Source organism: Monodelphis domestica, chromosome 1, assembly GCF_027887165.1.
Source record: "Monodelphis domestica isolate mMonDom1 chromosome 1, mMonDom1.pri, whole genome shotgun sequence".
Classification (NCBI taxonomy): domain Eukaryota; kingdom Metazoa; phylum Chordata; class Mammalia; order Didelphimorphia; family Didelphidae; genus Monodelphis; species Monodelphis domestica.
In genome coordinates, this window is record NC_077227.1 from 749635700 (window position 1) to 749661384 (window position 25685).

The 25685-nt window shown below is 57.1% G+C and overlaps 2 protein-coding genes across 3 annotated transcripts in view; both read left to right on the plus strand.

Annotated features, from left to right (window-relative positions):
- The first annotated feature begins 807 nt into the window (after positions 1–807).
- Positions 808–14714, plus strand: DUSP11 (dual specificity phosphatase 11). Its single transcript, XM_007477877.2, has 9 exons — positions 808–1045; positions 2977–3052; positions 5380–5511; positions 7238–7361; positions 10759–10819; positions 10961–11007; positions 11175–11250; positions 11375–11623; positions 12888–14714. Exons 1-9 carry the CDS (start codon positions 942–944, stop codon positions 13147–13149), a joined length of 1131 nt encoding a protein of 376 aa, XP_007477939.1. The 5' UTR covers positions 808–941; the 3' UTR covers positions 13150–14714.
- A 4309-nt stretch (positions 14715–19023) lies between these two features.
- STAMBP (STAM binding protein) overlaps positions 19024–25685 on the plus strand; it is a 12766-nt gene continuing 6104 nt past the window's right edge. The window contains exons 1-3 of one of the 2 annotated variants that reach the window (XM_056814658.1): positions 19046–19181; positions 20871–21015; positions 25225–25440. In XM_056814658.1, the coding sequence (XP_056670636.1) occupies positions 20993–21015; positions 25225–25440 (239 nt within the window). In that variant the 5' untranslated portion in view covers positions 19046–19181; positions 20871–20992. Of the gene's footprint in view, positions 19182–20870; positions 21016–25224; positions 25441–25685 lie in introns of both variants that reach the window. The other variant, XM_056814663.1, reaches the window with a different exon arrangement.

Below are 25685 nucleotides of genomic sequence, written 5' to 3' on the forward strand. Positions count from 1 at the left end.
ACCTGATTGAGTGGGCTAGCTCAGCCTAAAATAAGGTTGCTTGTCAGTCTGAAACCTGTGAAGTTGGGACCTCACTCCTCCAGCTGGAGGACTTTGCTACAAACTTGGGGTGCTCAAGATCTCAAGATTGAGATTTCTAGATTCCAAGTTGATAATGCTTATATATACTTTATAAGATATAATATAATTATAGTATATGTATTATGTGTAAATGTTATATTGATATGTAAATGTTAATATATATAATGCATAACACTTTATAACATAATATATGGCATTTATAAATTTATTAAATATACAATAAATGCAAGCTATAACTTAATAGCCCTCTTTTCTTTCCTTTCTTTTTTTCCTTTTGTGTGTGTGTGTGTGTGTGTGTGTGTTGGAGGGGTGGTCATGGGTCCTTAGGGTTCAGGTGATTTCCTCCTTTGCATCTCAATCATTGGTATCCATTTGGAGCTGATCCAGGCGCATGGTGCACTAACCTATCTTTCTAATTTGGGCTGTATTGGGTTTGTAGGTGCAAAAACTTTTTTTTTTAATTTTATGTCATTAAAATTGTCTCTGTCATCCTGTGTGACTCCTCCCTTGGTCACGGCTGGGAATTTCTCCCTGATGTCTCCATCTAGGGTCCTCACTCCTTTGCTGAGAGCTGGGGTTCAGTGCTGCAGAGACAGTCAGGCGTCACCAGAAGGCGCTGTGGGCCCCTTTGGACTCGTGGCCCCTCGAGCAGGCGCGGAAGGCAGCGTGGTGACGTTATTCCTCCGACGGCCACGGAGATGACACGCCGACGGTATCAGGTGCGCAGGCGCGGAGCAGCGGGCGCGCAAGCGCAGTGAGAGAGGGGCTCCGAGGCCGGAGGCGCTGGGGGCCGGGTGGGCACGGGTCCCGGAGCTGAGGTGGCGACTAGGGCCGGGGTGCGGGCGGCGGTGTGGGGCCTCATGAGCCGCCGGCAGCAGGCGCGGGGCGGCTGGGGGGGCCCCAGCGCCGCGGGGAGGGGCAGCGGCGGAGGCCGAGGAAAGGGTGTGAATCACCTCCCGGACAGGTGAGAACCGGAGCGGGCTGGCCTGGAGGGTTGCCTAGGGGAGGCGGGGCGGAGAGGGGCTGGAGACTTTTTGGAGGAGACGCTCGGCCTGTCTGCACTGCGTGAGCTAAGGAACTAGTCTGGAAACCTGCGGGGTTGGGACCAGGGTTGGAGTGAGGCGACAGTGGCCCTGAACGCCTCTTCACTTTTGAGAGCCAGAGTCGCTGAGACTGGTGGCTAGGGAAGGCCGGGGGTTGGGGCCAGGCCTCAGTTTCCTCCATCAGACAGAGGCAGTGGCCCCAGTGGGGAGGGGAGTAGGAGGGGGAAATGGAAGAAAGCGGTCCCGCCCTTACGGGGGAGGGGTTTGCCGAGAGGCCAAGCCCCTGCCTCAGTTTCCCCCGGTGTATACAGGGATCCTAGGGATCCCAGAACTGAAAGCTCTTTCTTGCAGTTAAGTGACCCCTCAGCTAACTATAGATTCTCTCCTGCTTCCCTGGCACTTGGGCCTCCTTGTACCCACAGATTAGGATCTCTGCCCCTTGAAATCATACAGGTCCCTGCCTTCTGCTTGGGGCACAATGGGGAGACAGGCAATAGAGTCAGAGAATCTAAGTACAAGGCTTCATCTGACAGTCTCCTGAGCGCCTGAGGTTGGGGCCCCTTATTCTGGGCCAGCCCAGGGTGAGCACATAAGGAGTGTTGATTGATTGGGAAGGGCCGACCTGGCATCATCCTGGCCCCACTTCCGATTGGGCTCAAGGGCCACTTTGAAGAGCCAATTGACGTGGAGCCCCTGCTGATGCCTGCCTGTGGCCTGAGCCCAGCCTCCTCTTGTAGGTTCTCCAGACCTCCTCAGGAAGTGGAAGCTTGAGAAAGTGGCCTGCAGTCACATGGTCCTTGGGGGCGAGGCTGCCCCCCCTTCCTCCAGGACTGGGCCGATCCAGGCACCTTTGGGTGGGGATTGGTGTGAGGCAGTCACAGGCTGCCCTGACACCCAGGGGCTCTCTTGGGAGCTTTCAGAGATACATAGTTACTCCTCGCTTAGAATCAGGAGATACATTGTATCAACTGGATGTGCTACTGCAGCCCCCAAAGCATCCTGGTCCAGCAGGAGTCTCATCCAGTCCCTGGCTTTGTTTCTGGCATACTGAGGCCTTGGGCCCGGGGATGTTAGGTGGGTTTGGGGCTCTGAGCCTGGGGGGGAGCCTGTGCAGCCCGGCCATCATCCCAGCCTTTTCCTCTTTCCCTGCCTGTGACCTCAGAGGTGGGCGGCCCTGAATTGACCTTCTCCCACCCTGGCATGCAGGGCTCCAAGTCCTGGGAACAACCGTTGGAGGATCTTCTCACTCAGGGGTGGGATGGACCGAATGGGCCTTCCTTTGGGAACTGTTTCCAAATCCCCTGAGAATTCTGTGACTCTGAGGCAGATATGAACCCATCTTGGGAGAGTTGGAGTTTTCAATAGATATTCAGAGATACCAGACTTAATTCTTTTTAGCCAGGATGAGAATCAAGGGTGACATGATGGGTAAACCTGTTTTGGCCCCTGTTTTGCCTTCTGGCTCCAAGTACAATGAGAACTGACCCAAAGCGGAATGGACTTATTGGTATAGTAATGAGTTCCCTGTCCCTAAAGGTATCCAAGTAGTAGGTTGGGTGGCCGCTTCCCTGATGATTTCCTGCTTCAGGTAGGGCCTGACCGCATTTAAATTAGTTGTGCTGGTCATTTGAGCAGCTCCATCTACCTGAGCTCGAGGCTGCTTTGATGATTGATCTTCAGCCTCCACCCCTCCACAGTTTCTCTTTCTTTGCCACCACCCCAAAGCCCCCTGGTCCGTGGGGTGTTCGTGAATGGCACAATAAGCCAGTGTGGAAAGGAAGCGCCGGGCAGTAAGGAGTCTCTACTGTGGAGGCCCTGGGAAGGAGCTCAGGTGCCACTGTTTGTCTTCTAGGTGGAAAGACTATCTCCCCGTGGGACAGCGCATGCCTGGGACACGGTTCATTGCCTTTAAGGTTCCATTAAAAAAGGTTAGTACAAGCTAAAGAATCATGCGTTCCTTCAGAGAGCGGTTCGTGTCTGGGATGAGTCAGAAACAGAAATCCAGCGTCTCTGCCTGAGGCTGGCACCTCGGTCATTTGTTTAAGGCTTCGGCTTAGGTGCCTGACTCCTCTGGAGCAGAAGCCTGGAAACAGGGTGGATGCCTCTCAGTTGGGGCCTGGCAGGAAAACCTGTGCAGCAGCCACGGAGGGGAACTGCGGGGTTGTACCACAGGGAGCAGCAAACTTTAGTTCCTTAGAAAAACACACAAAGACTTCAGTTGAGGCAGTTCAGGTTCTGGCTGGCTGGCTGCCCATATCATGCCACCCAGCCTGCTCTGTCTCCAGTGACCCATGATCACTGGCCTCCTCCATCCTCAATCTCCTGAGCTCTGCAGCCTCTTCCTGGACACTTTCTGGGCACTTAGTCCACGCTACATTTTTGTGTGACTCTTTTCTTTTCCCTCTCTGAGAGGTCCTTCTCAGTCTTCTTTGGTGGGTCCATCTTCCCAGCATGTCCCCAACACTGGCTGTTCCCCAAACTTTGGTCCTGGGCCCTTTCCACTCTCACCATGGGGGATCTCATCGCCTTCCAGTGGCTTGTGGACCTAAGGAGGAGGGCTGAGGCAGGGGTTCAGGCTCTCGCCCTTATTCTTTAGAAGATCTCACCTGTGTGGGGCCAGCTGCCAGGGGCTGGACACAAGCCTGTGAGACTCTCAGGTTCCTATTCCCTCAGGAGGTTGGGAGGTAAGCAGGATAGCATCTCGAATGGGGACGAATTTAGGGTTCGGGGAGTCTCGATAGGTGGGGGGAATTAGATTTAAGAAGCATCAAAGGGATCACCCAGTGATATCTGTTTCTGCCTTACCAATCCTTTCCCAGTTCTTGTTTCTACCGTCAAGTCTTTCATATACGTTCCCTCCCCTTTAGCTCATCATTGACTCCCCCAGTGCTTGCAGAGGCTGGTCCAGTCTCCCCTGCTCTGATCCATGCTCTGCCAGCCACTAGAGGGATTTCCTCCAAGCACTGGCCTGACCAGCTCACTCCCTCCTCAGTAAACGAGGGCTCTGCTTTAGCTCCAGGATCAAAGAGTGGCATCTGGCCTGGGAGGCTCTTGCTCCTTCTGATATTTGTGCTTCTTCACTTTACACCCCTCCATGCTCGCTGAATCGGCTGTATGGGCCTACTTGGTATTCCTGGCACCCAGTACTATCTCCATACTGTTGGCATGGCTGTGCCCCATGCCTGGCTTGCTTTCCCTCCTCACTTCTGCCTCTTAGTTGCCCTGACTTCCTTCAAGACTCCGCTCAAAGGCCCCTCGGACCTTTCTCTATATCCCTGGCGTTTAAAGGCCCTTGAAGATGCTTGAGACGTGCTCATTGGCTGATGGCCACAGATCCAGGCTCTGCCTCCCCTGTGGAGAGCAGGCATAGGGGGTGAAAGGCAAGCCAAGGAGCTGAGCAGGTAGAGGACCTGTGAGGACAACAAAGTGAGGTGCTAAAGTTATCGGAGAACGTGCCCAGATCTGCTGAGGAGGGCGGAAGGAATTGAGGCTGTTCGTGTAATGGCTCGCATTTACATGGCACTTTAAGGTTTTTGTTGGAGCAGAGTTAGTAAGAAATAGAATCAAGGTTCCAGAAAATGTGCTGGCAGAGGGAGGAACAGGGAGAACAGAGCTGAGCTAGAGTGGGGCAAGAGAATGGGGGTGGGAAGCGTCTTGTGCCGAGGATGGCAATTCAGGGAGCCAGAATGTGGAAAAGGGAGTTAGGGAGAGAGAGCGACTGGACTAAAGAGCCAGGAATGGCAGGAAGCCTACCTTTGGCTTGATAGGAAGTGCTTTCAGGTAAGTGATTTGGAAGATAAAGAATCCGTTTTGCTCCCTGCAAGGCCCTCTCAGATAAGAAGAAAAGTAAGACATGATTCCTTCCCTCTAGGCCCTGCTAGTCCAGTTCCAGAGGCAGGAATAACTATTCAGGAGTGTGCCGTTGTGGAAATGGGCCTCTTCATTGTCACCTTCAAACTGAATGAATCGTAGATGTTGTAGGAATTCAGAGCAGAGAGAATTCACATTGGCTGTGGTGGGCAGGGAAGGGCAGTGGAGAAGCTCTTAATGCTTCATGGCCTGGCTTTTGGGAGTGACATCCCCTCACTAAAGTTCCATTTCCTCTGCTATAAAATGGCCGCAGCAATGCTTTCCCAGATACCTCCTGAGCTTATTGGTGAGAATCCAGGAACTGCTCGGTGAAAATGATTCGGCAATAGAAGGTGGCTGTGCTGTTCGTGGCGTCCTTGTTTTTCATTCTTATTCTCCTTGACAGAGTTTCGAAGAAAAACTTGCCCCAGAAGAACGCTTTTCCCCTTTGGATCTTGTTAACAGAATAAGAGAACAGAATGAAGAGCTTGGACTGATCATTGATTTAACGTACACTCAGCGCTATTATAAACCGGAGGTCAGTGACACTTTGTGTTGGTGGGCCTGGGAAAACCAACTCGGTGGGCTTTTTGCTGGCCACCCAGCAGCTGGTCTGTGTTACCACTTTGGTGTTAGTTGATCCTGAACTGATAGAACTCTGGCCTCGTGGTAGGCCTGGCTAATGGCGTCAGGGTCCTCTAAGCGTGGTCATCCAATGGAGACCAGGAAGCGGCCCTGCTTCCACTTTCCCACTCTTGTCACCTCAGCACTTGTTTTTGGCTAATTTGGGCCCCCTTGTTCTGTTGGCGCATCCCAGCATTATCCCAGTTCAGACCATGCTGGAGGATGACATCTTGGCACTACCAGCTTTCTTTCTTGGAGAAGAACCCAAGGCTCAAAGGAAACTGAAGGAACTCTCTTGTGTCCCTTTCAAAAAGTACTCAAATGTATGCTGACCCTCTTTGAGGCTGCTGGCACCGACTCTAGGAAAGGTTTTCCCTCTCAGACCATGGGGAGCCCTCTGGCTGTGGCTCCATTTCCCCTCCTGCACCCCACTGGGTTTCATGGGTGAAATAAATCCATGTTCATTGACAGAGAGGGGAGGTCTGGGGATGAAAGTCAAATCATGTTTATTCAGTGGAAATTCAACACATGTTCATCACATCTCTGTGCCATGCTCTGTGCTAGGGTTCCAGAAATAAACCTTCATTGCTTTTAAGCTTACATTCCGTCAGCACGGGGTAGAGGAAAGAGAATGGGTCTGGAGTCAGCCTCTGGGTTCGGATCTCACCCCTGACAACGTACTACTTCTCTGACCTTGGGCAAATGATTTCATCTGCTCTCGTCTTGGTTTTTTCATCTGTAAAATGGAGGGGTTGAACTAAATAGCTTCTGAGGTCCTTCCAGCTCCCAAATCTCTCATGTGCTACATATAAGAACTATTGAAAAGGAACACCAGGGATGTTAGGTAGCTCAGTAGATGGAGAGCCAGGCATAAAGAGGGGCCATGGGTTCAGATTTGCACTTCCTACCTGGGAGACCCTGGGCAAGTCACTTAACCCCGATGCCCAGCCCTGACCACTCTTCTGCCTTGGAACTAACATACAGTATTGATGCTAAGACAGAAGGTGAGGGTTGGAAAAAAAAAAGAAAAGTAACCCTGCTTGGAATTCCATTCCACCCTAGCCTACCTTTGGCTTGATAGGAAGTGCTAGGCCTATTACATTTCTTGATTAACATGTGGGAGGGAACAGAGCAGGCTCCAGCGGGGACCTCTCAGGCCTTCACAACACCGGGCAGCACCCCAAAATCCTGGGGAGGAATCAGACCATCACAGAGGTGGAAGACTTCAGGGGAGCCAGCAGTCAGTCTCAGCTTCCCTTATTCCTCCCCAAGGCAGCAAGCTTTCCCTTACGCCCCCTCAGCTGCTGGTCAGGCCATCAGCCTTGGCAGGAATGTCAGGTTCTCTTGACTGTGGAGTATCTGCAAGAAAAAAGGTCATTTTGGACGAGACCCTACACTAACACTGGAGGGAAACCAGGGGAAGACTTGTGTAGACACAGTGACACGAGCTGAGCTCTAAAGGAGACGAGAGGGAGAGCATTCCAGCCTTGTGGTTCTGGAGCGGGGCAGAGTGAACGGCATTCGAGGCTGCTTAGGTATGCCAGACTTGGGACCGCCGGCCCTGAGAACTGCCTCATTTGTTGTTGTAACCCGATGGAAAGAGATGGTGAGATTCATGTGATTCTCTCCTCACCCTGCAGGAGTTGCCCGAGGCTCTTCCTTACTTAAAGATTTTTACAGTTGGACACCAGGTGCCTGACGACGACACCATTTTTAAATTCAAGAGTGCCGTGAACAAATTCCTAAAAGAGAACCAAGATAATGGTGAGTTTCACTTGGAAGATGCTTTAAGTCAAATATTGCTGCGCCTGTTGCTCCTTTAATTAGCCTGAGAACACTTACAGTGGGCAACCCAAAAATAAAATTGCAAGATGGGACTAATGGAGACGAACAGGTAGAAACCGTGTAAGTAAACCGGGGGAAGGGGTGCGGCGAGGGAACCTTCCCAGGTAATAAAGGGGGAACATACAGCAGTTTCTCCCATCTGGACAGAGACGTGGAGGGGAGAGAGAAAGAGCTTAAGAAACCCAAAAGAAAACACAAAGAATCCAACATCCCCATCTGTTTGGTGTTCTCAGATGTTGTAGATAAAGGCTTACAGCCACGTTGGGTTTCCCCTGCTAGAGCTGTGAATGGATGTGAGGGCTGCCATGAGCCAAGGACTAGAGGCTTCTGTCCACAGAGGCTCCCACGGATGTTTGCTTTTGTTTTTTCAAGAGGAAAATAAACTATTCCATAAACAGGCAAATATTCAGCACCCACACATGTGAACTTTATTTTTTTGATAGGCTAGGGAAGAGGGGGCCAGGGTGAAGAGGAGAGAGGGCAGCAGGGAGCCATAGAGACTATAGACTCATCCTTAAAGCCTGGAGGAAATGCAGAGTTTACCCATGAGCTTGGGAAGTAGAAAGAAAAGAACGAGAGAGACAGAGAGAGCCTTTTATCCGAATCCCCTAAAACCCAGAGCCACCTGCTATGTCACTGCCTTTTGCAAGCTTTGTTTCCCCCTTAGCATCTCTCAGCACACTCTTGTTCCTTATATTGTAACCGTGAAAAATGTGGATTTCAAGACTGTGAATTGCCAAAATTGTAAAGGTTTCGGCCAAACTGTAAAGATAATTTTTAGTGTCTTGATATAAATCAAAAATAAGTGGTCCCCATGGGAAAAATTCCCAAATATGAAAATACCCAAGTCAGCTGGGTTTTATGGTGATTTTAATTAATAAAAATGAAGGAATTAAGGAGAGAGAGAGAGAGAGAGAGAGAGAGAGAGAGAGAGAGAGAGAGAGAGAGAGAGAGAGAGAGAGAGAGAGAGAATGAATAATAGTAGAAAGGGCCTTAAGGGAGACAGTCTTTTATCACTCACCACAAGATTGTCCTAAAGCAAAACTCCAGTCCTTCACTGAAATCCTCAACTCCTGAACTGAGTTCAGAGACCCAGCTCCTCCAACTAACTCCAAACTCCAAATAAGTTCAGAGCCTCCTATAAACTCCTGACCTCCTTTTAAAGAGAATTTTCTCATGTTACCTCCCCTAAATTTTCACATCTACCAATCACAGTAGACACTTTTCCCCAGGACTGTCCATTCTTAGTTCACATCTTTTGTTATCACCTTCTCTAATTAGATTATATCTTCTGAGTATTTCACATCTCTTTGCTAAGCTTGTCCTTTGTAAGTTGCTTGACCTTTTAGTGATTAATTTAACCTTTATAGGTACTTAACACCCTTTTGTATTAGATCTAAAAAGAGACCACCTAGCTTAAGGGTTTTGCTTCACTATAAGTTGGGGACTTTTCATTGTTCAATCAGGAATTTTACAACTTTATCTTCCCCGAGGCACTGTCTGAACAGGGTGGAGTAATTTTAAAGTTCTCAATACATTCCTGACCAAGTACCTCCATTGTAGAAAGTAGAGTCTGAGCAATTTTAAGATTCACAATACTTGAAGGAAGTGTCCTGTAAGGAATAACAAGAGGAGCCATTGGGGAAGTGGGGCTTCTGGGACTAGAATAGGCACTTTTAGTTCAAAGCCGGAGGAGACCATACACAGCAGAGAAAAGATGCTCTGGATGGCTTTGGGCCTTTTTCAACTCTCACCTCTGGGGCTTTCAGTACACAGAAATGCCTGATCAGGCAGAGATAGAGGAGAGCTGGATAGGGAAAGGGATCCAGCTGCCTCCTCTCTCCTCCCTTACATTGCTCCTGGGATGAAGACCTCAGCAGTCAGGCCCCCGCTAGCTGAAATGACAGCCACCCTTTGGTGTGAGGTTAGGTATGGAGGACTTCTTGGGCCCCCTCCTTCTCGAACCTCTTTGCTGGTCCTGCCATTGCATTCCTGTGCCAGCCCTTGGTTCCCTTCCTCCTGGTTGCTTGCTGCTTTCTAGCCCTTCCCCTTTGGGGCTGGCCTTAGATTGTTTTCTCAACCAGAGGAGATACTTCCTGCACCTCCTTCAAGCCCCCTTACTGCTTCCGAAGGACCTCTTCCAGCTTCATTCTGGTGTCAGTCTTTCTCCCATGAATCAACTGACAGCATCATGTCCTAACAGAGCAGTGTGTCTGTGGGTCCTGGGCACACACTGCCAGCCTCCTTTGGGTGAGACGATCGATGGTACCTCTAGAAGCCTCACTGAGGAGCTTCTTCGCTTTAGAAAGCTTCCATGGGAATGTAGCTGCCCTTGAAACTCCTCCCCTTCATCCATTCTGACTGGCTCTCCGAGGACATGTTTACTGTGTGAGGGGGGGATAGTCTTTAACAACAGTGCCGATTCTCCCCCACTCCGGAGGGGTGCCTGCTGGACTGCCCCCTGCCATCCTGGTGACTCTTCATGGCCCCAATTGGGGTTTTCTTGGCAAAAAATACTGGTGCGGTTTGCCATTTCCTTCTCCAGCTCATTTGACAAATATGGGGAACTGAGGCACACAGGTGAAGTGGCTTGCCCAGGGTCACCCAATTGGCGTCTGAGGCCAAGAGGAGTCTCCCTGACACTACGTCTGGCACTCTCTCCACTGTCCCTTGTACCGGCCCCCCATGTAGACTCAGTCTTTGCAAAGATGAGCAGAACCACCTGGCGTGTGATTCGTGTTCTCGGTGTCGAGGGGCCACGGGAGCCCCTGTGGGGCTCGGAGCTGGGGAATGCCGCCTCTGGCGCCGCCTGACTGGCCTTGTGACCGCTTCAGGGCTCGGGGCAGCTAAGACTCGGGGACCAGAGGAAGGTCCCCGCAGTGAAAGCAGAGCCCATCAGCGACTCGGTCGCCTGCTTTTCTTCCGCAGCAGATTAGGCTGCCTGCAGCCGCTCTCCCTCACGTTCTCTGTCCTCATCTAGAACAGTTGCATTCTGTGCCCGCCTTGCGAGGAAGCCCTGGTTTTCAGGCTCACGGTGGTAACTAGAAATGCAGTTTGTCTGTTCCGTGCACCTTCTGCTGTGCTCCAGACCTTGGCCCAGAGGCCAGAGAGACACAAAACCGCCTGGATGTGCCCTCGGGGAGCTTCCCTTGTACTGGGGAGACGGGACAGGGGCTCCCCCCATGCACCACCCACCCTAGCTGTGGGGGCTCTGCAGAAGGAGAAGGCAATCACGGGGGGCTTTGCCTAGCTGCTCTTCGTTGCCTTAGGAGCGTGTAAGCGTCATTCCCCTAACGGCAAATTTCCCATTTTACAGACAAACTCATCGGAGTCCACTGCACCCACGGTTTAAACAGAACCGGATATCTCGTTTGCCGGTGAGTCCTTACGCCCCGGGGCAGGCTGGGGGGGCCGTGTCGTGCCAGGCTTACAGACCCCCGGAACCAGCTGTTTGTGGCCCCGGCTGTTCTTTCTCCCTGTCAGGAGAGCTCTGACTTGAATTACGTTGCTCTGTTCAGGTATTTGATTGATGTTCAAGGGATGAAGCCAAATGATGCCATAGAGCGTAAGTACGGCCTTTCTTGTTCTTGCTGATGAGTTCCTCGTGTGGTGTTCGGGAGCCTGCTTGCGTGCGAGAGAGGATGAGGGAGAGAAATCGGCCCAGAGGAGGACTCGCTGTGTGGAAAAGGCCCGCGCGGTTCTCTGTTCATTCTCTCCCCTCGTGTTTCTTAGTGTTCAACAGATGTCGCGGACACGCTATAGAGCGGCAGAACTACCTTGACGACCTCCGGCACGGGCCCATCCGCAGGTGAGTGCCGGCCGGGGGCTCGGGGGCTGGTTTGCTCGCCAGCGTGCCCGGACGTTGTTGTCAGGTCGAAAACCCGCCTGACTCGTCGGGCGCCCCTCAGACCGGTGAAATGTTTGCCTTTAAGGAACGACGCGACTCTGAGGCCGGACCGCTTCGAAGAGCCCTCGTTTATCAAGAGGAGGAACTTCTACAACACCCAAGAAACGGATTATCACGGGCCCAGGCGGACCTTTCACTGGTCGCGGGACTTCCACTCCCAGCCCCAGGAAGACTTCCACTACCAGGCCCACGAATTCCACTCGCAGTCCAGAGACTTCCGATCCCACCGGCGCGAGTTCCACTCGCAGCCCCGAGATTTCTACCAGTCCTCCAGGTACCGACCCTTCTCTTTCCTGAGGCGCAGGCGCTAAGTGAGCTCCCTGCCGGAGCTGAGAGGCTCTCGCGGCGCCCTGCGCGGTTCTCACTGCTGCCCACCCACGGAAGCAGATCACATCACGAGAGCCGCCTTCAGGAGCGCAGTGTGTCCGGGGCGGCGGCGGCGCGTAGTCAGGGACGTTCGTGCAGCACCGCAGAGTACACTGAGCGCAGGTCGGGGGCACTGACGGTTCTGCTCGACTTCTGTTAGCGGAGGCTCCGGGCGGGCGCCCAGTGAAGTGCTTTATGGGGGAGGTGGAGGGCATTGGCAGAGGCGCTCTTCATGGGTGGTGCTGTGCTGCCCCTTTCCGGTACGGTGTTCCGATGGGCATCAGTGAGCCCACTTGAGATTTCTAGTCTAGTCACAGTGCGGGAGCGCCGGGTGCTTCGGTGAAGCTGTTTTGTGGCCGCTCTCTAAATACACATTTGGTCCTTGAAGGCCGGGCAGATTTTTTCGTGATTAGAGGAGACGTTTGGGCTATTTATGACTGTTGCTACTCTTCAGCAGAGTTCCGTTATTCAGCAGTCTTTCATCCTCTGCCAAACACTGCCCGGGTTCCTCGTCTTTTTAAAAATTAAATCTAAGCCCTCCTTTCGGGCTAGAATTGATGTTACATATTGGTTCAAAAACAAGAGTGGGACGGCTAGGCAGTGAGGATTAAGCCGTGCCCAGCTTCACACCGCTAGGCCATGGGAGGCCAGATTTGAAGCCAGGTCCCTCCTGTCTCGAGTCCTGGCTCTACTCACTGAGCCTTTCAGACGGACTGTACAACCTCCAAGTTCCCTGCGCCAACGTGCCGCCGTTGCCACTGCTGAACTTTCTCCCTCACCCTTCCTGCCTTCAGGAGGCGAGGAGTCGGTTCCCACAGCCGTCGCTCTGGAGTACAAGGCGGCGGCCCGATCTCCCCGTGGCCTGCGCCGCTCCCCTCTGGCTCGCGTCGTTCTTGTCCCCGATCGCGTGCCGGAGCAGTTCATGAACCTCCTTTGGGGCTGTTCTGAGCTCCAGGCTTCCCCCTCCCACCCCGTCCTGCTCCCTGATAGCGAGTCTCCACGAGGAGTCGGTCATTTGGGCTCCCCTCGTTCATCCGCAGTGAAGCTGCCGGGCAGAGGCCGCGGTCGCTCCTGGCGGGACCAGCCTCGGAGGACGCGGCGCCCGTGAGGCGTGCTGTGCTGCCTCCCCTCCGGAGACCTCGTTAACGTTTGTCCTTGTTCTTTCTGTCTAGGAAAAACCAGCCCAGGCGGAATTACGCTTGCCAGAACGTGGGCAGCCACCCCCCTCTGCCCCCTCCGGGCCCCCCCCGAGAGGACTACTCCCAGAGCAGATACACCTGGAACCTGAAGCCCAACTACAACCTCCCCCCGTGGAACAAGAGACAGAAACTGAACAGTTACAACGGGCCCTACTTCTCAGAGCAGTGGGGGGCCGAGAGGCAGCCGCCGCTGTGCAGAAGCCAGATGGAAGAGAAGGGCTGGCACGACGCGTAGTCGGGCCCGGCCCGGGGAGGCGCCGCCTGGACTGGCCCATGAGCAGGGAGCCTCCCTGCGGGCCACCAAACCGAGCGTGCGTCTCGAGGTCTGCCGGCCGGCTTCTCTCCGTTCTAGGATGGGGGGCGTTTCGAAGTCGTCGTGGCGGCGCTCCCGGGCCCGTCGCGGCGAGCGCCATGCTTTCTTGTGTTCAGGATTTTCCGACTCAAAGCTGCCGAGGAGACCCTGGGGTGGGGCCTCTGGTCCAGGAGGGGCGGCCGGACGGATTCAGCTCGGTCTGGCTGGCTTCGAGCCAGCTGTGCCTGTGAGGAAGGGAGCCCGATGAGGCAGATCCCCAAGAGGACGGCGGGCTGGTCGGGAAGCCCGGGCTCAAGGCCCAGGTCGGGCCCTCCGTGCAGGACCCGGACAGTCCCCCGGCTTCCCTGGGCCTCCGTTCCCTCCTCTTTAAAATGAGGGCTTGGACTCAGAGCCTCTCTGGGCCCTCCGAGGGGCCCTCAGTCACGCGAGGGGGTGCGCGTCCGGGTCCCCCCGCCTCGTGCCTGCGCAGTCTCCGCCGGCCTAAAGCCAGTCCTGAGCCCTCGGGCAGGTCCTGCGCGCTAGCTGGAGAGGCAGGAAGGCCCTCGCGGGCCCTTTTACCCCTGAGGCCCTCCCGGAGCCCCAGAAGGGAGCGCGCGGCCTGGGCTGGGCCCTTTCTGAACGCGTCGTTCCCTCAGATGGACAGCGGCCGCCCCCGATGGCGCCTGGAGCGTGCTGGCCCTTGGGTGCTTTGGGGCCCACCGCGGCCCGTGGGAGCCTCGTCCCCACCTCACAGACCAGCGAAGCTCGGAAAGACGACCTCGAGCCCGGCAGAGCCCGCCGGCTCCCCGAACAGCGTCTCTGGGGTCCCGCCTCGAGCTCGGACCTTCCAGCGGCCGCCTCCGGACGCCTGAACGAGAGGACGGGCGCCAGGCCCCGGCACCCTGCCCGCGCCCAGGAGTCTCCTCTGTGCATCCGATCAGGCGCTGACCCACAGGAGGGCCTGCGAGCCGTGCCAGGAAGACGTGAGGTTAGACACGGCCCGGACGGCGGCCCGAGAGCCTCCTCTGAGCCCTGAGACCCCGCCCTGCCGAGCTTCCAGCCCTCCTCCCCTCCGGCCTTCCTAGAGCCCCGCTGCCACCAGGGTTGAGGCTGGGCTAGCCCAGAGGAGCCCGAGCCCTCCACCCGGATCCTTGGAGTTGCTCCCAGCTCTGAGGGAGCTCCTTCGCGGCCCCATTCCCCAGATGAGAACACTGAGGCCCGGATCATCCGAGGGAGCAGCCCTTCTGAATGGAGCCCAGGCCCGGCCAGGCCCGGCCGGGATTGGGGAGGGTTTGGCTCGATTCTTCCCTCCCCCGACACGGGGAGGAGCTCTCGAGCCCGCGACTTAGTCTCCGGCCTGTCCGCTTGCGCGTCCTTAACGTGTCACCGTGCTTCCGCGATGCGATCCTAGCTGTGCGCTTCCGTCCTTTGACGCAGGCGCCGTCACGACCAAAGGTGCTATGACTTCACTGAGACTTTCCAATAAACGGCATTTTATCCTCACCACAGACGGCCTCTTCAGCCCCTTCTCTCCGTCGGCGGGCCGGGGACGCAGTGGCCTCACCCCGGGGGAGCCCGGGGAAGGCGGGGGGCAGAGGCGGGCCGGGGAGGCCTCCCACACCCGGAGATGATCAGAGCCCCCCGCGGGCGCCTCCTGGCTGCCATGGGGGGATGGGCACAGGCCGGGGGGCCCTTCCCAGGAGGCGGCTGGAGAGGTGGGCGCTGGGCAAGGACGTCCCACAGGCGTCCGCAGAGGGGAGAAGGCCGGGAGCCGAATCGCTCGGCACCCCGGGGTGGCCCCGCCTCGCCTTGCCCGAGGCCTCCGTTTCTTCCTGTGAAGGTGGTAGAGAGACATCCGGAGGCAGGACGCCGTCCCCGTCCGCCGCCGGGCCTTCCTGGCTCGCCTGCCTCGAGTCCGGAGCTGTTCGGGCCTCGGCCTGCCTCACTCTGCGGGACTCCGTTGGGTTTACTCGGCAAACAGACCAGCGATGTGCCATTTCCTTCTCTGGCTTGTCCTACAGGTGAGGAAACCAGGGCAAATGGGATTGAGGGGCGTGCCCAGGGCCCCTCAGCTGGTGAGCGTCTGAGGCCAGATTTGAACTCTGATCCTCTCCACTGTGCCACCTAGCTGCCAAAAGACCTGGGTTCAAGTGCTGCCGCAGACACCATCCGCGTTCTTTTCTAACCCTCACCGTCTGTCTTAGAATTAGTACCGTGTATTGGTTCCAAGGTTACCTCCACTGAGCCCCCCAGCGGCTCTGGAACGATTGCTAAAGCACTTACTATGTGCCAGGGACTGCTAACTGCAGTACGGATATCTCATTTGACCCTCCCCTAAATTCTCAGGGGAGTGCCGTAGGATGCCCATTTTACATGTGAGAGAAACTGAGGCAGGCAGAGGACCTAGGGCGTGTGCGAGTCACATCTCATCCAAGTGAAGCCAGGGTTCCGCCCATTCCCAAGTCTAGGCCTATTAGGCCACCAGCTCCTTTCCCTCCCCAGCCTCGAAGGCAGAAGAGCCGGATTCAGATCTCTGCTCTGCCACTTACGCCTCAGGCTCCCCCTCTGTAAAGTGGGGATAACTGCACGTACCCCCTTGCTGGGAGAAACGCTTTGCAAAGACGGAACGTCCTAATGAAAGGAGAGGTGCCGGGAGCCCCGACTTTCCGCTCTGCGGGGCAGCCGGGGAGGGGAGAGGGCCAGGCCTCGCCGGTCCTACCCTGATCCCACGTCCGAAGGCGAAGGGTTCAAAAACAAGGGAGGCCGGGAGCCAGGCCGCCTGGCCTCCCACAGGCTGGGGGCCCAGTCAGGTGGGAGGAGGCTCCCCACGGCCACCCCCTGTGTAGTTGTCGTCGATCCAGCAGGGGCCACGCGGGGCCCTTCCTGGGAGCCTGTCCTGGGAGAAGGTGGTGTCAAAATGGGCTTTTCGTCGTGTTTCACTTCATTTCCATTGAACGTTGTCTCGACGTCCGCTGGCGCGAGCGTGGAGCCCCTCCTGGGCCAGGCCGGAGAGAGGCCCGTACATGGGCTATGCGAGGCGGCTGCCGCCCTCCTTGGAATGAGAGGAGCCGAGTGGGGGAGGCCGGGAGAGCCCGCCGGGGCAGCGGGCTAGTCTGCTCCCAGTCAAAGGGCGGCTGGGAGAGGGGAGCCTCCACTCTCCCCCTGACACCGGCCACGCGTCCAGGCCTGCCTCCCCTGATCCCCTCCCCCCTCCGTGGCGGGGCCCCAGAGCCTCCATTGTCCCCCAGCCTCCCCCCACAGCTGGGATCCTTTTCCCGTCTGGCCCAGCCTAGCCCCGAGAAGGCCCCTCGATCGAGCACGTTGCTTAGAAAAAGGCTCCACAGAGACAGACGGGGGCCGGCCGGGGGGCCAGAGCCAGGCTGGGCTTTGAAGGGGACGAGTTTTGTGGGCAGAGATGGGCCCGGCAGACAAACTGCCCTCCCGTTCCGGGGCCAGATTGGCTGGAGCATCACCAGGCCCAAAAGTACCCGCCCAGGAGCTGCCTGGAGCTTCAGCCACAGGCTCCGGCGTTTGTCTTGTTCTAGGAGCGTCAGGGAACCACGGAAGGTTCTTGAGCCCGGGAGGGGCACGGTCAGACTCCCTGGGAGGTTCTGTGGGAGGCTGGGTGGAGGACGCCGCAGAGAAGGGAGGGAAGGAGAGCAGAGCCTGGGAGTCCAGGGAGGAAGGCCTGGAGGATGAGGATGGCCTCCGAGTAGGCTCGAGGAGAGGAGGGAACCACAAGGCCTGCAGGGGCTGCCTCCAAGAGAAAAGCTTGGGAAGAAAGAGCTGGTCCTTTAAGGTTTGCAAAGCAATCCAACCCATGAACTCATTTAATCCTCACAACAGCCCTTGGAAGACAAAGGCAGAGGTGGCATCCCTTTGTTTGTTCTTAAGCCCTTATCTTGGAATCCATACTGTATATCAGTTCCAAGGCCATAGAGCAGCAAGGGCTAGGCAATTCGGGTGGCTAGGCAATTTAGTGACTGGACCAGGGTCACACAGCTAGGAAGTGGCTGAGGTTAAATTTGAACCTAGGACCTCCCGGCTCCCAACCCACTGAGACACCTAACTGGCCCTGTGGTTGTGAATTTTTAATCCCATTTTATGGGTTGGGGAAACGGAGGCTGAGGGAGAATAAGGGTCTGAGGCAGGATTTAAACTCCAGTCCAGCACTCCATCCACTGTGCCACTTAACTTCCTCCATGGTCATCTAGCCCAACCAATACGACAAAACAAAAGAATTCCCTCTACAGCAGTGATGGTGAACCTTTTAGAGACTGAGTGCCATGCCTCCCCCTTGCCCCACACAGGAGGGAAAAAGTGCTCCCATTGGGCTACTGGGTGGAGGGGCAGGGGATATGAAACAATGTTGTGGGGTGTGGTGGAGAGGAGGAGGGGAGCAGCTCTGCCCAGTCCCTCTGCCTTCCAAGTAACACTGGGAGAAGGGGGGAGGGCTCTGTGTGCCATCTTCGGCATGTGTGTCATTGGTTGACCATCACTGCTCTAGAGCATACGTACCCAAGTGATCAACCAACCTTTCAGCATCCCAGGCCAGAGTTGGGAGATCAGAGGCCTTCTTGCCCTACCTTCTCTGTATCAAACCCCCAAAGTAGGTCACCAGTCTCTGCTTGAAGACCTCCAGGAGCTCACTACCTCCCAAGACAATACAAAACCCACTTTGAGGCAGATCTAACTGTTCAGTTTTTCCTTCCATCCGTCCTAACCCTGAGACTTCTTCCCATTGCTCCAAGTTCTCCCCTAGTTAGTGGAGTAGGACAAGTTTAATCAACCTTTTCATCCAAGAAGGTCCATCCTGCCCAGGCCCCAAGTCCCTGCAGGCAGTGGTTGTGCCGGTTTCCTCCTTGACCTCCATGCCTCTCTACGGTACTGCCACGTCCCAGCCAGACTCCAGGCCCCAGCTTGTCCAGCTAACTCCTAGGACGTGAACCCGATTCCCCCAACGTGGTCTAACTTTTTGTGTACCTGAAAACTGCCCCCCCTCCCCTCCCCCTGCAGCAGATTTGAGGCACCCGTATAGGGAGGATGGCCTCAGACAGGGAAACCTGGGCTTGAGGCTGGCCATGGAAGCAGGGCAACCTCCGGTGCCACAGCCCAGCGGATGGTTATGCCCGGCAGAGGGCATGATGAGCTGCAGAATGGACGCAGAAGAGCTGAAGCCATCACACACTGAGACTATCTGGAGAGAGACTTAGGAATGTCCAAGCCAAGGAGATGGGAGATGGATGGGGGCCAGTCAAGAAGACCCATGGAGGGGGATGCTAGAGAGCCGGGCCTGGAGTCGGGAGGATCTGGGTTCAAATGTGACCTCAGATGCGTCCTAGTCGTGATCGTGGGCAAGTGGCAAATCACTAAATCCTGTTTGCCTGGTTGTAACTAGGAGAGAAGGGGGAGGGGCGGGGGAGGGTCGACGGAGGGGGAGGGAGGCAAGTCACTTTACCCTCCCTGCCTCAGTTTCGTCATCTGTAAAATGAGCTGAAGAAGAAAATGGCAAACACTTAAGTATCTGTCAGGGAAACCCCAAATGGGGTCACGAAGAGTTGGACTTGAGCGCAGGACATCGGGCCCGACAGCAGATGCTTCATAAATGAGTTAACACGGATCAGGCACTTTCAAACCTTAAAACTCTATATAAAATGTCCGCTGCCAGGCGGCGCTCCAAAGATCCTGGAAGTGGACGATACCACTGTGCTCCTCCGGCTCCTTTAAGAAATTGCTCCGCCTCCTTCTCTTTACCAAGATGGCCTCCGCCCCGCGACTCCTCATTGGCCCCAGCCGCTCAACGGAGGCGGGCTCACATTCCCTGCTCTCCGGGCGGCGGGGTATACTAAAGGCCACCGAGCTGGTCGGTACCGGATGTGACGTCACTCGCACGTCTCCGCTGGCGTTGGGGGCGGGGCACGGAGGGAACCAGAACGAGACTGGGGGAGGCCCGAACCGCGGAAGCGGAGAGGCGGGTGAGTGGGAGCGACGGGAAGGGGGAGGGGAGGGCAAGAAGCGGGGTGGGGGAGACATCTGCAAGTCCCGGCTCCGCGGGGTGACGTCCCTCTCTGGCGTCTCTCGTCTTTGGCTTTCTCTCGTCTCTTAAGTCTCCCTGTCTCTTGTCTCTATCTCTCCCTGCCTTTCTGTCTCTCCGTCTCTCATCTCTGACTCTGGATATCTCGTCTTTTTTCTCTCTATCGTCTCTCTGTCCGTGTCTCCCTGTCTCTCCTGTCTCTGTCTCTGCTTATCTCTTGTCTCTCACTTTTTTCTCTTACTCTGTGCCTCCCTATCTAGACTCTCCCTTGTCTGTTTCTGCATGTCTGACTTTTCTCCCTTGTGTGTCTCTCTGTCTCCCTCTTATCTCTGTCTCTCTCTTAGCTTTCTGTCTCTCTCTCTTTTGTCTCTCTCCCTGTCTCTTGTCTATTTGTCTCTCCTTGTCTCTGTCTCTCCTTGTTTCTTGCCTCTTTTTGACTTTCCCTCTCTTCTCTGTTTCTCTCTAACTCTTGTCTCTGTCTCTCTCTTATCTTTCTGTCTCTCCTCTCTTTTGTCTCTCTCTCTGTCTCTTGTCTATTTGTCTCTCCTTGTCTCTCTCTCCTTGTTTTTTGTCTCTCTTTGACTTTCCCTCTCTTCTCTTTCTCTCTAACTCTTGTCTCTGTCTCTCTCTTATCTTTCTGTCTCTCCTCTCTCTTTTGTCTCTCTCTGTCTCTTGTCTATTTGTCTCTCCTTGTCTCTGTCTCTCCTTGTTTCTTGTCTCTCTTTGACTTTCCCTCTCTTCTCTGTTTCTCTCTAACTCTTGTCTCTGTCTCTCTCTTATCTTTCTGTCTCTCCTCTCTCTTTTGTCTCTCTCTCTGTCTCTTGTCTATTTGTCTCTCCTTGTCTCTGTCTCTCCTTGTTTCTTGTCTCTCTTTGACTTTCCCTCTCTTCTCTGTTTCTCTCTAACTCTTGTCTCTGTCTCTTATCATTCTGTCTCTCCTCTCTTTTGTCTCTCCCTGATTCTGTCTCTCCTTGTCTCTGTCTCTCCTTGTTTCTTGTCTCTGATTTTCCCTCTCTTCTCTGTTTCTCTCTAACTCTTGTCTCTGTCTCTTATCTCTCCTAGTTTCAACTCTCTCGTCTGTTTCTGTTTTTCTCTCCCCCTGTCTCTCTGTCTCTCCGTCTCCTCCAGTGTCCGACGATTCCTTTCTCTTGTCTCTATCCCTGACTCTTGTCCCTCTTCCTCTCTCACTGTCTCTCTCCTTGAGTCTCTGATCTCTCCTATCTCTGCCATGCTCCCTGGCACCCCCTTTCCTGGGGCCTCTCCTTTACCTTCTCTCCTTGCCTTCCCGTGAGTAGATGTTCCCTTCTAGGAATTACTTGGGGCTTGGATCTGAAGGGTGGGGAAGCACCTCCTCCACCCTAGCTCCAAGCCCTAGGAGAAGGATGGCCCTGGGGAAGGACAGACACAGCCATGGTGCCCACAGGGGAGGGTTGACCCTCTCCCTGGACCTGTGTAGACAAGCACCCTCGGGACCACATTTCGGCATCCCCGAGAAGGCTGGTGTCAACATGGAAATCCAGAGAGACCCAGGTTTTGCCCTTGTCCCAGGGGAGGCTCCCCCTGAGGGAAGGTCCCTCTTCACCAGACAATGGACTTCCCATCCGAAGTCAAGTAGCTCTTTTGTCTCCAGAAGCTTCTCCCAGTATGTCACACCCTCCTTACTGAGGATCGAACTCAGGACCTTCAGCTTGAGAGACTGACACCTGGGCTTTCTACCCTCAAACCAAATAAACTGGGGACTTCTGGATTTCCATGTTGGCCCGGGCCTTGAAAAGGTGGGGTCTGGGGGCTGCCCCTGCGTTTTCCCCACCGCCATCTCTCCTGGGAGCAGCTCCTGGTCTCCTCAGATACCTGGCCCTGCTCTGTCACTGTCTGGCGGCCCCCTGCTCTCCTGGTCCAGCCCTGGCCCTCCCTTCCTCCAACCTCATCCAGCTCAAGCCACACCGCCGGATTCTCTTTTCTCCCAAGCCCTCGCCTCTTCCTGATTCCCCTCTTACTGCTGAGGGTTCCAGGTGACGTCCCTGACCCTTTACCCTCGCCAGCTCCCGTTGCCAATCTGTTGCCGAGTCCTGACGTTTAAGAGCCCCCCTCTGGCACTGCCCCGGCCCCCTCAGTCCATCTCCTGTCAGGCCAGCCAAAATCCCATCCCTCTGGGAAGCCTTTTCTAAGCCGTCTTTTTTAAACCTTCCATCTTAGCATCAAGACTGTGCCATGGTTCTAAGGCAGAAGAGGGATAAAGGCTGGGCAGTGGGGGTCAAGTGACTTGCCCAGGGTCACCCAGCTAGGACGCGCTGAACACAGGACCTCCTGATTCCAGTCCTAGTTCTTGATCTCCAGAGCCACCCCCTGCCTCCACAGACTTCTCTTTTAAAGAATCTCAGAGTTTGATCTTCTCGGGTCCCTGACAGGTGTCTCCCTCTGAGGAAAGCCTTGAAGGCCGCCTTTTCTGCCTCCTCAAACGCAGTTGTGTCATCCATAGATCGAGTGTCCTTTCTTGTATTTCCTCCTTCTCTCCATTCACCAGCAGGAAATGGTCAGCACACCTGCCTCCCTTTTCCCCAGGAGTCCCTTCCCTGTAGGTGTGGGCATGAATCACTCTCACCCAGAGCCCAAGAAGGTCCTCGTCCTCCTCCCCCAACATTAACTGCCCTTGCAGGGCCCCCACCCAAGGAGTACAAGCCTTCCCAGCCCGCCTCTGCCCCTTCCCCCAAGTTTGTCTTCAGGGAGGCTCCCAGCATTCCCCCAACTCTGTGCTCTCTGGCTCCCTCCCAGGCTCCCGGTGTCCCCCCAACTCTGTGCTCTCTGGCTCTGGCTCCCTCCCAGACTCCTGGTGTCCCCCCAACTCTTTGCTCTCTGGTTCCCGGTGTCCCCCCTGACTCTGTGCTCTCTGGCTCCCTCCCAGGCTCCCAGTGTACCCCCGGCTCTGGCTCTCTGGCTCCCTCCCAGGCTCCCAGTGTACCCCCGGCTCTGGCTCTCTCCTGATGTCCCCCTGGCTCTGTGCTCTCTGGCTCCCTCCCAGGCTCCTGGTGTCCCCCCGACTCTGTGCTCTCTGGCTCCCTCCCAGGCTCCCAGTGTCCCCCCGACTCTGTGCTCTCTGGCTCCCTCCCAGGCTCCCAGTGTCCCCCCAACTCTGTGCTTTCTGGTTCCCGGTGTCCCCCCCGGCTCTGGCTCTCTCCTGGTGTCCCCCCGACTCTGTGCTCTCTGGCTCCCTCCCAGGCTCCCAGTGTCCCCCCGGCTCTGGCTCTCTCCTGGTGTCCCCCCAACTCTGTGCTCTCTGGCTCCCTCCCAGGCTCCCAGTGTCCCCCCTGCTCTGTGCTCTCTGGCTCTGGCTCCCAGTGTCCCCCCCGGCTCTGTGCTCTCTGGCTCTGGCTCCCTCCCAGACTCCTGGTGTCCCCCCGACTCTGTGCTTTCTGGTTCCCGGTGTCCCCCCCGGCTCTGGCTCTCTCCTGGTGTCCCCCCGACTCTGTGCTCTCTGGCTCCCTCCCAGGCTCCCAGTGTCCCCCCGGCTCTGGCTCTCTCCTGGTGTCCCCCCAACTCTGTGCTCTCTGGCTCCCTCCCAGGCTCCCAGTGTCCCCCCTGCTCTGTGCTCTCTGGCTCTGGCTCCCAGTGTCCCCCCCGGCTCTGTGCTCTCTGGCTCTGGCTCCCTCCCAGACTCCTGGTGTCCCCCCGACTCTGTGCTCTCTGGCTCCCTCCCAGGGTCCCAGTGTCCCCCCGGCTCTGGCTCTCTGGTTCCCGGTGTCCCCCCCGACTCTGGGCTCTCTGGCTCCCTCCCAGGCTCCCAGTGTCCCCCCGGCTCTGGCTCTCTCCTGGTGTCCCACCGACTCTGTGCTCTCTGGCTCTGGCTCCCAGTGTCCCCCCCGGCTCTGTGCTCTCTGGCTCTGGCTCCCTCCCAGGCTCCCAGTGTCCCCCCAACTCTGTGCTTTCTGGTTCCCGGTGTCCCCCCCGGCTCTGGCTCTCTCCTGGTGTCCCCCCGACTCTGTGCTCTCTGGCTCCCTCCCAGGCTCCCAGTGTCCCCCCGGCTCTGGCTCTCTCCTGGTGTCCCCCCAACTCTGTGCTCTCTGGCTCCCTCCCAGGCTCCCAGTGTCCCCCCTGCTCTGTGCTCTCTGGCTCTGGCTCCCAGTGTCCCCCCCGGCTCTGTGCTCTCTGGCTCTGGCTCCCTCCCAGACTCCTGGTGTCCCCCCGACTCTGTGCTCTCTGGCTCCCTCCCAGGCTCCCAGTGTCCCCCCAACTCTGTGCTCTCTGGTTCCCGGTGTCCCCCCCGACTCTGTGCTCTCTGGCTCCCTCCCAGACTCCTGGTGTCCCCCCGGCTCTGGCTCTCTCCTGGTGTCCCCCCGACTCTGTGCTCTCTGGCTCCCTCCCAGGCTCCCAGTGTCCCCCCGACTCTGTGCTCTCTGGTTCCCGGTGTCCCCCCCGACTCTGTGCTCTCTGGCTCCCTCCCAGACTCCTGGTGTCCCCCCGGCTCTGGCTCTCTCCTGGTGTCCCCCCGACTCTGTGCTCTCTGGCTCCCTCCCAGGCTCCCAGTGTCCCCCCCGACTCTGTGCTCTCTGGCTCTGGCTCCCAGTGTCCCCCCCGGCTCTGTGCTCTCTGGCTCCCTACCAGACTCCTGGTGTCCCCCCGGCTCTGGCTCTCTCCTGGTGTCCCCCCGACTCTGTGCTCTCTGGCTCCCTCCCAGGCTCCCAGTGTCCCCCCCGACTCTGTGCTCTCTGGCTCTGGCTCCCAGTGTCCCCCCCGGCTCTGTGCTCTCTGGCTCCCTACCAGACTCCTGGTGTCCCCCCGGCTCTGGCTCTCTCCTGGTGTCCCCCCGACTCTGTGCTCTCTGGCTCCCTCCCAGGCCAGCTAGCTTGTGACCTCGATGTTCAGTGCTCTCAGGATGCCGTTGGTGCCGCCTCTCCTCCGCACGCTCAGCCTCGCCGCTCCTGTCGGGCCATCCCCGGTCACGTCTCTCCTTTCTCCTGTGGCACCCGGGTGCGGGACTGAGCTGAAGAGGGTTGTTGGGCCCGGCCAGCTTTCTGTGGCCTCGCGGGCCCATCCCGGCCAGTCCTTTTGTCAGGTCGTTAGAGGTTCGGTGACTGGCCCAGGGCCTCCCCGCTAGGAAGTGTCTAAGGCTAAATTTGAACCCAGGACTCCCCGCGCCCAGGTCTGATGCTCCAGCCACTGAGCCACCTCTCTCCCCCTTTGGTCGATGGGGAGGCCGCAGCCATCGGCAGTTCCACGGCGTCTCCAGAGGCAGCCACAGGGGAGGAGGAGAGGGGAGACCCCAGAGAGGATCCCACGGTCTCCACCTGACTTCCGCCGTCATGCCTAAGGCCGTCTGGGCGCCCTCATCTCGGCAGCAGTATTGGGGCTCGCCAGGGCGACCAAAATCTTGTTTTCAAGTCTGAGCTCCTGGCTTGGGGTGGACGGGGCGGCCGGGCGGCTCAGGGGAGACGGGAGGTCCTGGGTTCGGATCTGGTCAACGACCCTTCCTCGCCGGGTGCCCCTGGCCAGCCCCAGCCGCCCTGCTGCGCCGGAAGGGGAGGGTGTGGGAAGACAATGGCGCCGCCCGGACCCCGAGCGCGCTCGCCCCATCACCCTGTGCCCAAACGGGCCCATCAGGCCCAGAAGGGCGGCTCCGGGAAGAAGTGCTTCCGCCTCCTCCCGGCCCCTGCTGTAGCCTGTGAGATCCCGGAAGAGAGCCCAGACGGGGACAGGCGGCCCTCCCGAGGCCTAGAGGACGTCCCTGCTGGGAGCCTCATCACCCCTCTGCGGGCTCCCCTTCAGCCTCCGGGGCTTCCCCGGGCCGGCCCTAAAGAGCCGCCACAGCCTCCTCCTGGCCTCCCCGGCCCGGCTCCTCGGGCTCTGCGCCTACCAGGGACGGGAAGATGGCAGCCGGCGGGGGCGGCCCGAGCTGGGACCGATGGGAGGAGAGAGCTGTGCTGGGCCTGGTCAGCGGCTCCCCCGGGCGCCCCTCCAGGCCTCCCTCGCCCGCCTTCTGTCCCCTCTAGAGATCGCGGCCCGATGCCTGACCACGGGGACGTGAGCCTCCCCCCCGAGGAGAGGGTGCGAGCCCTCATCCAGGTGGGCAGCGCCGTGGAGATCAGCGAGGACGTGCCCCCCCGGCGCTACTTCCGCTCGGGCCTGGAGATCATCCGCATGGCCGCCATCTACTCGGACGAGGGCAACATCGAGCACGCCTTCATCCTGTACAACAAGTACATCACGTAAGGCCGCCCACCCCGACTAAGCCTCCTGGGGAGGGGGCGGGGGCGGCCCGGCACGGGAGACCCAGGCGGGACCCAGGCGGGACCAAGGTTCACGGGCGAGAGGTGGAGAGGCGTGTGTGAGCGTGTGTGCGTGTGCACGTGCGTGTGTGTGAGTGTGTGTGCGTGTGCGAGCGTGTGTGCGTGTGCACGTGCGTGTGTGCGTGTGCGCGCAGGCCTGCCCTGGCTCCCTCTTGGCCGGGCTC